The following is a 13,450-nucleotide window of genomic DNA, read 5'->3' on the forward strand; positions in this document are numbered from 1 at the left end:
ACGCTGGCAATTGTGTTAAATCCGAGATATATATGGTCATAATTTGGTCGGTTCTTGTTGCAAGCTATTCCCCCGGCGCTGTGGATACAAGAATAGTGGAATTTTTTGTTTTGGGGATGGTGTTTACAACCCAATGGTTAAAGTATATTGTGGTATGTAATATTATCCCCAATCGGTTTTGTCCAAATGCACAAGAGATTAGTTTAGGATGCACGTCATTCATTCATTCATGTATTATGTATTATGTATTATGTATCATGTATCAGTATGTATATAGAAAAGAGATTGATAAAATGTAACTTTGATGCAAAGAGATATGCATCAAAAGATGATATACGAACCGATTCCCAATTACCACTCTTGGAGAAGTGATAAACGTATGTACAGATAAAGAATGAATAAAAACAATTACTTAAGTTGTAAAAGCAGGGTAGAGAAGAAGATTAAATCTATTCTTGCGGTATTTACGACCATCGTTCAATCGGAGAAATAGGTATAATTTTATTTTTGACATGCTTGGAGCCAAATCGTCAATAAAAAAAGTTGCAAACCAACCTTTTAGAAACCACAAAAGCACGCGATCGTTATGTTAAAAAATAAACTTTGAACTTGAAAAGAAGAATCACCAGAACGCATTGGATTGTGAGATATAACTAAAGCAGTGAATATACTACTACTGCTATTACTACTACTACTACTACCATTGTCTAATACTCTCGATTTCCACCGTAGACTATAATGAGTGGCTTCACAGGTGAAAAAAAAAAAAAGATACCGACTAGTAAATTTTTCCTCACAATTTTTTTGCGTTCATATAACTAAACTATGTAAATCTATATATGGCCGAAACAAATTATTGTTAATTGAACCCCCCCTCCCCCAAAAAAAAAAAAACAAAACAAAAGAAAACAAAAAAGAAAATCCTCCAAAACCCTCCAGACCTATGTGTTCCTCTCTCAAAGCCGGGCGCTATTGGCATTGTCTTCTTTTTTTTTTTAGTATTTTTTTTGTTGCATTTTGTTCGGATTTAACAATAACATGTATTACACCGATTATTTTTTTTTTTTATAGCCGATGGGTATAAAATAAAAATTTTCAATTTCTAACTGAGGAAATGTTTTTATTTCCCTATAATAACCGATTCAATTTAGAGTAAAAAACCTTATTTTAATTACATCGAAATTGGGACTTTTGAGCTAGAAGAGGTATAATTGGTTTCTTTGTGATTGAACATAGAGAGGAAAAGTGTGCTTATGGTTGAATTTTGGTCAATATTGCATCAAAGTTTCCTGTTACTTGGACTTGGCCCACGAGGTAACCTTGAAGAAGTAGTTGAAGAAAACGGTACTTTTCCTTACCCGTAGTCTACTCTTCCATGTACTTATAAATTCGGTTCGATAGCAATCAATGTAGATTTAGATAGATCTCAAACCACAATTTTCTCAGGTTAATATTCTTGTTCTTTCTGTGACTAACAGTCGCCTATGTGGTCGGATATCTGTTCCGATATCTCTTGTAGGTTATTTAGTGTCACAAATTAAAACGTAAAATAAATAAATAGAATAAAATAAAATAAAATAGAAAAAGAAATTCAACAACATTCTAAGTCCGTAATAGCCGTTGATGTTATGAAAAAAAAAAAATCCTCATAGTAGCACGGAAGCTGGTAAAATGTACCAACAAAACCAATGGTAGAAAGAAAAGCAGTCATGACCTACTTGCTCTTTCCCCCTTACTCCGTCGCATAGAAGTCAACCATTCTCTAAATGGTTATATGTGTGTATGTATGTGAGTACTTTCAACGACATCTATGACGTTTCTTTTTTTCTCTTAATTTATTTTAGAGTGTGCATTTTTCTCTTTCCAATTTTTTTCTTTAGTGCTAACCGTCTTAGGGTTGCCCGCATAGTGTTTAAAAATACTGTTGTAGTTGCTGTAGTTTACGAGGAGGAATTGGAGTCGCATACCACCACTTCAAGTCAATGTCGGTGGTGAAATAACAACTCTATAGCTACGATTGACAGGGTATGTCCAATATTATTAAGGTACCTCAGATGTTCTGTAAAAAAAAGAATTGAAGTATATATGCTACATTGTTTTGTTAGTATAGAAAGCGGCTATTTTCACTTTTTGAGTACCTTTACCTTAGCTGTCCCTCAGTTTTAGTCGGATGTGCATCAAGTGCATGTATTCTTTACCTGTCTATTGTTATTGTTATGTGTATTGTTTTTCAGTTCTGTATGTATTTTGTTACTCTTTATTGGTTAATGTTGTTGATAAATTACCTCAATAGAGAATGTGTCTTCTTCTTTGTTTTATACTGCATTGTACCAAAGTACACTACCTCGTATACAAAAGAAAAATTAAATTCCCTCAAACCAAATGGAAAAGAAAACCAGAACAAACAAATGTACAACAACAAAACTAAAAATTATTTACTGGACGAGTCAAAGTATAAAAGTTCAACAATATTTCCCAAAAAATTTTTACTTGCACTTATTTTCCCCTTTTCTCTTACTTCTTCACTGTATTCACACTCCCCTTCCCTTTCAATTTACTTTTACACAAGAGAAGCAATGTTCCCAGCTGGTGTTATTTTAGTCTTTGCTTTGCTTTTCGCTGCTTTTGTTTTGATTAGTGGTGTTTTCATCCACAAGAAAATCAAGGCTAAGAAATCTAAGCAAAGATTCTAAGCTTAAGAGAGTGAGAGAGTCAATTGAAACTTCTTCTTCTTCTTCTTGTCTTCTTCTTTTCATGATTGGAAGAAAGTAGAAGCCACACACTCACTACCATCACCCACTGTGTTTTAAAGAGCATATGAATTTAGACAATGATGAGATGGAGACGACTTTTAACAGCGTTTTCAACCTTTTAACCACTGTGGGTTTTTGAAAAAAACCATACCTTACACATCATCTACCACCATCACCAAACTTTTTTTATATCAACAACAACCTATAATACGTTTTTTTTGAGAGATATTTTCAAAATGGAGATATTCAATATGTCACCAGATATTTTTTTATTGCCAGATTTTTTTATTACCATTTTTTTAAAAACATATTTTTTTCTAAATATTATTCATCAGTTGTTTTGATTGGGGAATCATTTCAATTGAAAGAGGGGAAATCTAAGAATACAAGTCAACCTGATCATATACAAAATATGTTATTTTGTTTTGTTGTTGGTCATTATTAGCTGCCCATTTTTTTTTTTACTTGTGGAGCTTCAAAGTTAGTCATGCCATTAATTATTATTATTATTATTATTGGCAGTTGGAACCAAGCGATTATCGAACTTCAGTATTGTTGCTAAGTGATGGGATCTCACTGAGAGAACACTAGTACACATTACATTATATCATCATCGTCATCATCACCATTAACATCATTATAAAGGGTATACAACAGAAACACATCGTCATGAAGATTGATTAGTGTTTGCAATTGAATAATGAAATAAGAGAAAGAAAGAGAGAGAGAGGGGAAATTGGGGAATTTCCTTGATCTTTTATCTTTTTCTATAACCTTTGACGTGTGTGTGTTTTATTTTTTATATTTTATTGTGATAAATTTAATCAATAAGGGGAAGCTTAATCAAAAAGAGAGCTAGCACATTTTGAATTTTGAATTTGGTGTCTTTTCAGTTAATGGGGAACTGCAAATTTTGTTGGAGAGGAGGGGCTTTATTGCTACATTTTAAATAAATCAAGGGGTGTTTTTTGATTGGGGAATCATAAACAATTACCCTTTGATGAACGAAGAAGTGTTTGCTTTTTGGCCGTATTCTTTCTTTTTATCCAACAGATGCAGTTTTAATTGAAGAAGCATCCAAGTTTTTTGATGCTATTTTCTGCTTGATAAGCTTTTTCCTTATACGAACCACGTTTGAATATTTTCTATATAGTTTTTTTTTTATTATTGTTATTGTTACATAATTTAAATCCTAATAAACCATAAAAGCCTAAAAAAAGAAAAGTAAGAGTAGTAGAACTAGAAGTGGTAGGGTGAACTCAAGTGTGATGAAGTAATTATGCTGGTCTTGACTTGTTGTAGATTACTGTTGATGATATATCCTTATTATTTACAAAGTGAAGAATCTTTTAACGCAATTTTCTCAATGATATTAACATTCCATCACATCACGTCATCATGCAAGCAATAATAACCCTTTACATCTTCAGTCGTCTGATGGGAGTGTTGCAACATTACATACTTTTTCAATGAAAACTATAGCCAGCCAGCTTGCTTCCCATTCTTTTCGTAATGAATTGATGTTACTGTAATCAATTTAATTGGCCGATTTAAATTATATGAGATGAGCAAAAGAACAAAAAGAAGAGCAATACTTACACAAACCAAAAGAAAAAGAAAACAAACAAACAATAACAAACTTAAGTTAAATTACACAAGTGCCCAGTTTGTCTTTTTTTTTTATTTTTTTTTTATTTTCGGTTTAATGAAAATCCCAAACATACAAAATTTGATTGCTGGTTTATAGTACTAGATGGTGTAGAAGTCTCTTCTCTTCAATAACTCGTATTCTTTTCACGTAGAAAGACTAGTACCTGCTAAACCACATACAATTTATATTATCCTACATTAAAGCTTAGTCTTCTATATATATATATATAGAATACAAAATCTCTTTTGTGGCTATTGAGGGATTTTTTTTTATATCTTTCTGTGATCAAGGTCGTGTCATATGTTCAACTCGCAGGTCGTGTAATTTACAATACGCTCAGAGTCGCTGGTTTGCATTCCTTAATCCTCCAAGTCCAATTTTATAAGTGAAGAAGGTAAATGTAGACGATATTCTATTTGACTTAGATCCTCTGCTCTATTCTTTGATTCCACTTTTGTGGGAGTGGAATCCCGAATCTGAAAAACAATTTGACGAACAAAGTTTCCGCTGAAAAGAAATTCCTTTTGAGCGCATTAACCGTGGAAACTTTAACTGTAATCATGAGTACTCCGTCTACAAGATAGGCTCTGTTCTTCTGAGGCGCATAACAATGGGGTTTGGCGGGAGATTTGTGTACGTCAAAAACTATCATTCGGAGTTGTGAAAAATAGACTGTAATGCCGATTCTTTATCTTTTTTTCTCTCTCTCAAAGTCCAAAGGCTTGGAAATTTGTAAACTCCGAAATCGAAAGCCGTCGGCCCAAACCGCTGTTTCTTACTCTTTATAATCCTTGCAACTTTCTTCATTTTAGACAACACCCTGTGTTAAATGAAACGTATTTTGCTCGTTGTTTACTATTTATCTTCTCCTCAGATTTATATTCTGGGGCGTAGTTGTGCTAAACAACTCTCTCTCAAGTTTAGCTTACATCGTATTTAGAAAATTCGCAAATGTGGATGCTAAATCCCCAAGAAAAACAAAGCATAACAGCAAGACTGAGTGACTCAATTGAAAGAGGTCTGCTGTCTTGTACGACTTGCTTTCAGCCCAAAACCTGGAACCATATGAGTCCGAAGGCAAATTGGATCTGGACAGTCAATTTAACCTGGTATCCAGCATACCCAAGGTAGATAGAGTCCCAGTGACATGCTTCTATGAATCTTCGACTCTTTTCGGTTACTCCCAGGAACAACTGTTCTTGCAAGGTCTTTTGATATTAAGGTTTCAGTTTTGTGTAATTGCAAAAATAAAAAAAACGAGCAATTGCGCATCTTCCAAAAAATTTTAAACACATGCAACACCAAGTGTCTTGTGCTGCAACAGGCAGGCGACCAACGATTAAAACTCGAAAGAGTCCCCTTCCCCCCCAAAAAAAAGGAGGTGCTTTTTAAATCATGTTATAAACTACATCACAGTTGAGCTGATCATTGCCATTCATCATGTTGCATCGTACAAGAAGTCAAGAAACTATAAGCACTTTAACCAATGATCGAACACCATCATCATCATCATTGTCGTCGTCATTGGCATCGCCAGTACCCACACGCCAGCGACTTCATCTACCACAACAGGAATCAGATGCCAATGATGCCAATGATACCGATGATTTCGATTCACTGTCTGATTTGATATCGTTCATGTCTCAGGACACTTTGATTCAACCGCAAATGAAAGTTCTCAATCATGCCGTGACTGAGTTTCGATTTATTAAAGAGATCCCCATCCTTTCATGCTTTTTACAAACTGGAGTTCATTTATACCCTTCATGGTCGGCCATTAGTCGCAATCAACCAATTTTGACACGACCTTCAAAGTTTATCAATAACATTTTCAAATTAAACAGCCCGTTCTTGGTGATTGAAAGTTACACCAATCTGGCAAACCCCAAGCTCCTCAAGAGCCAGACAAGTCCTCCCACCTCATCTTCCAGACAAGTATTCTGTAGAGTTGATTTCAAGATCCAATCGACCCGCATCACATACTATGTTCTCACTTTCCCCACTTTGGATAAATCGATATACTTGATAAACAACAACAGCCATGCACCCAGTGTTGATTTTGAATTAAATGGATCGTATTTTAGAGTATTGGGAATCACGGGGACGACATCGGCATTGGGGACAAGTGGGTTGATCAAGTTGTACGTGATGGAAAACTCGCCTGATTTATTGACTTATGATACTCAAATTGATTACAAGAAAAAGAAGTTGACTTTTGGCAAAGATAATGAGTTGAATCGATTGATTAATAGTCAGAATCGAGCAGCTATAAATGAATCAATGCAACGGGCAAAGAAATTGTTCAATATGCCCGTGGCCCAATTTATGGACCATGGCGATGTCAAGATAAAAATAGATCATAATGGTGTTGAAGCTAGTGGTCAGCATCAACATCAAAAACTGCAACAACAGCACCATCATCATCATTCAAGTGGAAACAGTTTTGTCAAACATGGAATAATTAAAATGTTTGATTACGTTGGTGGAATTGGAGACCAACAAGATGAAATGAGTCAAGAAATGATGATGATTTGTTGTGTGTTGTTGGTGTTGAGGGAGCAGGAATATCGCAAGTACAAGGGTGATAAGAAACCACAATTGATTTAGAGATACGCTGAACGTGATTTAGAATGCATTGATGTTTGCATTGAATATCATATTTGATATATTTTGTAATTGCTAAATCATACAAGGCTCATATTCACCCTCGCCCTTTATCTAATATCTATCCTATAATATCAACCCCTCTCTTTCCTCCTGTTTCGTAGTCTCTGTCTTGCTAACAACCGCTTCAATGTTTGACACCTGTTGAGCCAACTGTTCAACATACTGTTCCCTCATTTGTTCTCTTTCTTCAATTCCAACAAATTGCTTCTTTCCTCGGAAATGCCAATCACACGTGCAAAATATGACAACAATGGCAAATACAACCGATGAATAATTCATATTACCGCCAGTTACTGGCATCACATAGGGAAGGTTATAAATAACAAAGGCAATAATTGCCCAGCAGCATAACATTACATTGCCAATATAACCCCATCTGCCAATGTAATATGGCCCGGGTTTAAACATATCTCCGGTAATTTTCCGGTATATGAGACAAACAGTAGGCACTAAATATGAAAGGAGCAAGAAAGTAACACACGAAACGATAACTGAATTGAATGCAGTTGACGAGGCCAAAAAAATAAATCCAATTATGGCCACCCAAAAACATGACATTATATGAGCATTAACGGGGGTGCCTGTTTTTTGATTAACCCTTGACCAATACTTGCTCAAGGGGATCCCGTTGTCTCGTGAAAAGCTCCAACAAACTCTCGATGACCATGTATGACAAGCAATATTACAACCAATTATGGTGAGAAACAAACACAACTCCAACCCCAATGCGGCATATTTAGACCCTGTAGCCTGATAATAAATATCAATAATCGGCACTCCCGTATTTGAATTGAGAACATCATCCAAGTTCCTCAAACAGAAAAACACGGCAATGGAATAAGCAAAACAACTGACAAACCCGATAATAACGGTACCAAAGATGGCTTGGGGAATCTGAACTGCCGGATTCAATGACTCTTCCGCGATGTGAGTTGCTGCATCCAAGCATGAGAAACTCCAATTTGGGTTGACGAGTCCCACCATGAATGCAATAGCACTTGAGCTCCAACCAGTATTATTATGAAACTCGACAAATACAAATTCAGCACTTTCAAACTCGCCCTTGTGCATTGCCAACACTGTAATGGCAACAATTGTGCATGAGAGAATGGAAATGAATAAAGTACTTTTGGAAATATGCGGTAATGGCTTTTCATAAATATTGGCACATAAAACCAAAACATTGCAAACTTGATAAACGAGGAAAACTTGCCAGCTCTGAATCACTTCATCGGGGTGGAAAAGCATGTACATGCCCAAAACTGCTGTGGCCAACGCCATGGTGACACTAGCGGATGTAAATACGGAACCCAACCACCCCAACATCCCTGTTATATATGATAAGAAGCGATTGTAATTTTTGGGAGCTAATTTCATTGTCCAGTATATTTGACCGGCAGCGTTTGGATATGCTGATGCCATCTCACTCAATGAAGATGCAACGCCTAATGATATCGTTGCAATGATGATGATACCATATATGATCATCATGGGCCCACCTGAACTGATACTCACCTGGTAATAAGTTAGTAAGATTGGAGGAATAAGAAGACAAAGGTATTTTGCATTAGAACATACCACTAAAGAAGCTATTTTAAAAGTTAGTAAATATTCTGGCTGCGAAAAGAAAACAAAAAAAAAAAGAAAACCCCAAGCAGATCAAAACCTCTGTATTTTTACATACCACTAATACCAAGCCAGGAATTGGTGATTCCATATCCAACTCCCATCAACGAAATAACACTAAACCCTCTTTTCAATTCAGATGCATACCCAGTGTCGGCACTGAATTCTAAATTTGCTTGTGCTTCACGCAAGAGTCGTGCAGCGTCCTTTTCATTAGTCATTGCCATGGTATCTAAATTGATTACGGTGGCAGGGGGGAATTTCCTATTGGGGGTGTATATAGGCTGGATCTCCCCATTATCGACGCTATCATCTTGAGAGGAAGAGGAATGTGTTTCCTTCTTTGGTTGAGGATCTCCTGTTGTCATCTTTTTATTTTCGCGTCGTTTCTTTCTTGTAGTTTACTAAGACCCCCGTTGAAGAAATTGAAAGGTTGACTGAGTTGGTTGTAGTTTAGGTCAAGTAAATCAAATGTTACCTTACATGAGAAGCCACTTTTTGAGTACTTGCTGGTTCATTTTATAATGAGCCTCTTTTAGATGAAGATGAAGAATTTTATCAAACAAAATAAGCTTTTCATCTGTGGGGCTGTTGAAAGTTATCGAAGGTCAACCAGTAAAACGAAAACCCAAAAAAATGCCTGGTCCTTAGATAGCGTTCACCACCACTCCAAGAAGGGAGATTATTAGGTTTATCTTTTGAAAGAAATGACCCAGTTTCGGATATTATATGTGCAAAGATTGTTATTATTATATAGACAGTGGATGTGGTGGGCACGCGACTTTTGGAGGTTTCAGGAAAAATTAAACCTGCCAAAATTTTCGCCAAATTTAATTCTACAAGGACTAATACATGCATTTGGTGGGGGTAGGCATGTGGGTAGGTATGGGGATATAATTGAGGGGGTGTTGTCGTTGTTGGTTGAACACTAATTGTTGTGTCATACAGCTGGGTGAGAACATGGGACTAGTTATAAGTCTAACACATTCATATCTCGCAACGGCATTGAACTCTTTTATCAGTTAACATGTTTCCATCGTATCACTAGGATGATTTTAATCACTCTTTTTGGATAAGATAATCATTATTTTGAAAAAGTTTACCTTTTAAAATAGTGTTCTGTTACTGTATTAGCTATAAAGTTCCACCCTGAAGAAGAAAAAAGAAGTTGCAGTAAACATTGTTTTCAACTTTGAAGGTTACATTATTTTCTTGTCCCACAAGCTTTTATTGCAAACTTTTCTTGATTTGGTCTCTATTTCCATGACGTACTTTCTCAATAGTAAAACGGAAATTGTTGTAAGAGATACAATTGTAATTAAGAATGGAGTAAAGAACGTCTTGTGGTGGCTGTTCCAATGCTCATCAAATTGTTTTACGTCATAAGATTCTTATTTACATAGTTCTCAAATCAAGGTACAGACAAACTCAGGAAAGATTACGCAATTTGAGTTGCTTTGTAAGTATCGAGTTTTTTGTCAAATCCTTCTCCATGCACCCCTCCCTGACCTTTCCTTTCCTCTCTCTCCTCTCTCTCTCCTCTCTCTCTCCTCTCTCTCTCTCCCTCCCCCCACACACACCTTATTTTTTTACTTCCAAAGGTCATGAAAAATACTTTCCTTTTGATGATACTTGACTGAACGTTTGAACAAACACTTCTTTTTGTTTTCTTTTGTTCCTTTATTCTTCAAGGCAGATACTTGCAGAAACAAGAGTGGGCATTGTAGCTCTTAGAATATATTAACATCATTCACCAACACGTGTTGAGAAGAACGCTTCTTTATTGAAGCCTCTTATAATATCTTGCTTGCCTTTCTCTATAAACACTACATAAAAGTTATAGATGCAAAATGAATAGGGAACCTCAAATCACTTGATGGAAATGATGATGATTAAGTAAAACAAGTTGTGATGAGTCGGTGTACAAAAAGGGCATTGTTACTCCGAAATCAAACCACAAAAAATCCAAAGATAAAAAGAGATTGATGCAAGAGATTGTGCGAGGGGTCATACGTTTGTGTCTTGCATGTGGGGGGGACGGAAAGTCTAAAAGAAGGACAGAAATATTTGCTGTGAATGATCTCTAAATGGAAACACAATACGGGGAGGATAAGAAAAGAAAAGGTGAAACAAAACAACAGCAAGGTTTATATCTTTTGAAACTTCTTCGAAAGAAAGTTGAAACAAGGAAGGAAATGATAAGAGAAAAAATGGAGTTTACGATGTTAGAGTGGGGTCGGATACACAAAACAAATCTTGGTTTCTAAATCCGAGAGAAAGAGAGAAAGAGAAAGAGATCTCAATTGGTTTGCAAGTTGGACAAAGGAAAAAGAGTAGGGGCGACAATATTCAGCTCCTGCATTGATAAATAAACAATCGACAAGAACGTTTGGTGATTGAACAAACCCACATTAAGTGTTTAGATTTCAACTACTCTTCTATTACTTGAACACTGTGTTGTAAAGTGTTGTAAAGTGTTGTTAAGAATAATAGATTCCATGTGTGACTTAAACGCAATAGTACATATTAAGTAGGTCACGTTGTATTTAAAACAATGCAAACATATAAGCCCGGAGCAATTTTTATTCATGGCTCTACTACTTTCCATTTGTAGTTGTAACGTATTTGAATTACAACATTAATGGTATTGGCAAAAACAATAGTACGATACACAAAATACTATCATCACTTTCTCAATTTCTTCACTTGCAGCTGAAGATTTTTTTCTCCCCATTGTTGTTGTTCAGTTATTTGTTGAAAAATGAAGTGCATTATGTTTTCTGATATTTTTGCAACTGGGTTAAAAGTCTCTGAGAAATACAACATGGGGCTGAAACCAACTGACTCCTGAATAAAGAACGTGGGGCTAAAAAGGTAATGGTTAGGAGTGGTGGGGATGGTTTCTGAGCGCAATTATTTCTATAAAGTAAGTAGGAAAGAGATCCTTAGTGTGGTGGGGTAATACGAAATCTAAGAAATGCATGATCTATATTGAAGAGTGTATTATATTGACATAATAGGACCTTCGATCACCTAAAAGTTCCTTTTATTTTTGGATTTCTAAGCCAGTTTTTCTCTTCCTTTTCAAACAAGGCAACTTTGTTGAGCTAAACTAGTTAGTTTATACTCTTTCTAATGACTACAAGCCAAACGTATGAAGAAGAAGAAGGAAAAAGTGGGGGGTCCAAAGAAGTGGGGATAGTGATAGCAATTGAAAGAACAACGACAAGGTAAATGATGAGAGTGAAACAGAAGTTAGAGTCTGTTCTGTGTACATTGGGAAGGAGAAAAGTAAAGCAAAAGACAAAAGCCTTGTTTGAGAATGTCACTTGACAGAAATAAGCAAAGGAATGATCGAGATGGCAAAGGGAGAGTGTTGTTAGTAAGTGTTAGAGTGGTAATGTAAATGACTATTGAATAGAGAGAGAAAGAGAGGGCTGAATCATTCATTGCTTTGAAACGTTTGGTTTATTGCAAAAAGTCAAAAAAGAAAAGAGAATTGTTTTTTGTTTTTTTGTTTAAGATCAGAAAGGGTGGAAGTGTGGTTTTGTCTTTGGAGAATCAACTTTGATTGAAGACTGATAGATAGATCGAATAAGAAAGGGATTTAGGAGAAAGGGAGGGAGAGGAAGGGAGAGGAAGAGGAAGAGAAGAACATATAGAAGAGATTAAAAGCTAATCTGAATCTTTCAGGTGGTTAATTAGAAGTGGTTAATCTTTTTATCAGATTGATTTTTATCTTTGGGATAAAATATTTCTTTATGGGTATTTTTTGATAGGTGGTTGCAATGAAAGTTTGAGTAAGAATTTCCCAATTGGGAAAAGTGGAGAAAAATAGAAAAATAGAAAATTATTAAAACTTCTTAATGTTTTATTTTTGTGTATGTGTGTGTATTACGTAATTGCTCTCCTATTGTTGATGATTGTAGCTAGTAGTAGTAACTATTAACCTTTCGGAGATTTATACTCCAACAATTACACAAACCCTTCAAGCAAAAATAAATAAACTAAAATGTAACCCAATTGAAGTACTTTTTGGGAAAGACTAAGAGAGAAGAAGAGAGGGGGGAGAAGGGGAGAAGAGGAGAAGAGAAAAGGGGTGGGGGGGAGAAAGCAAAGAGAGGAGAAAGCAAAAAGAGAGTGTGTGTTGTTACAACAAAGAAGTAAGTTTGTCTACTGTAGTCTTGAGACGAATGTTGTGAAAGAAAAAAGGAGGGGAGGTGTGTATGTGTGTATGGTGTATCTGTGTGTCTGTGTGTCTGTCTGTAGTGTGTCTGTAGTGTCTGTAGTGTCTGTGTGTGGGGTGTGGGGCGTCAAACAACAATAGACAAACGTTTTTTTATTTTACCCAAAAAATAGAAAAAGAAAGGAAAAGAAAAGAAAAGGAAGGGAAGGAAAGTTCAAGACACAAAAATAGAAAAAAACCACAATCTAACAAATAAAAGAGCCATGCCATGGAAAACAACACAACCAATTTTTTTTTTTTATTACATGAGCATGAGTAGGGATGTATGTCTTATGTATATGTGTTATTTAGTATTGTGTGTTAATAAAGCCACTTTGAAAAAAGACAAGACTGTCAAATAAAGGAAATAAAAAGAACAAACGTACACTTCTCAGCATCCATATACCCACAAACACAAACAAATCCCCCACCCTTTCTCCAATCTGATCTGTTCCTTTCCAAATATCGTTTGGTTGTAATTCCGATCACTAGCATTAGAATCGGAAACACAAGGGGGTCATAGCCATT

The 13,450-nt window shown here is 35.7% G+C and overlaps 1 protein-coding gene across 1 annotated transcript; it reads left to right on the forward strand. All coding sequences in view use genetic code 12, as the record gives it.

Annotated features, from left to right (window-relative positions):
• Positions 1 to 5,844: 5,844 nt before the first annotated feature.
• Positions 5,845 to 7,011, forward strand: CANMA_001112 (uncharacterized protein; the record flags this gene model as incomplete). Its single annotated transcript, XM_051813047.1, has 1 exon — positions 5,845 to 7,011. The coding sequence occupies one exon, from the start codon at positions 5,845 to 5,847 to the stop codon at positions 7,009 to 7,011; it is 1,167 nt and encodes a 388-aa protein (XP_051673248.1).
• Between the last annotated feature and the right edge of the window lie 6,439 nt (positions 7,012 to 13,450).

The sequence above is a fragment of the Candida margitis genome (genome assembly GCF_024628925.1).
Source record: "Candida margitis strain CBS 14175 chromosome Unknown scaffold35, whole genome shotgun sequence".
NCBI lineage: Eukaryota > Fungi > Ascomycota > Pichiomycetes > Serinales > Debaryomycetaceae > Lodderomyces > Lodderomyces margitis.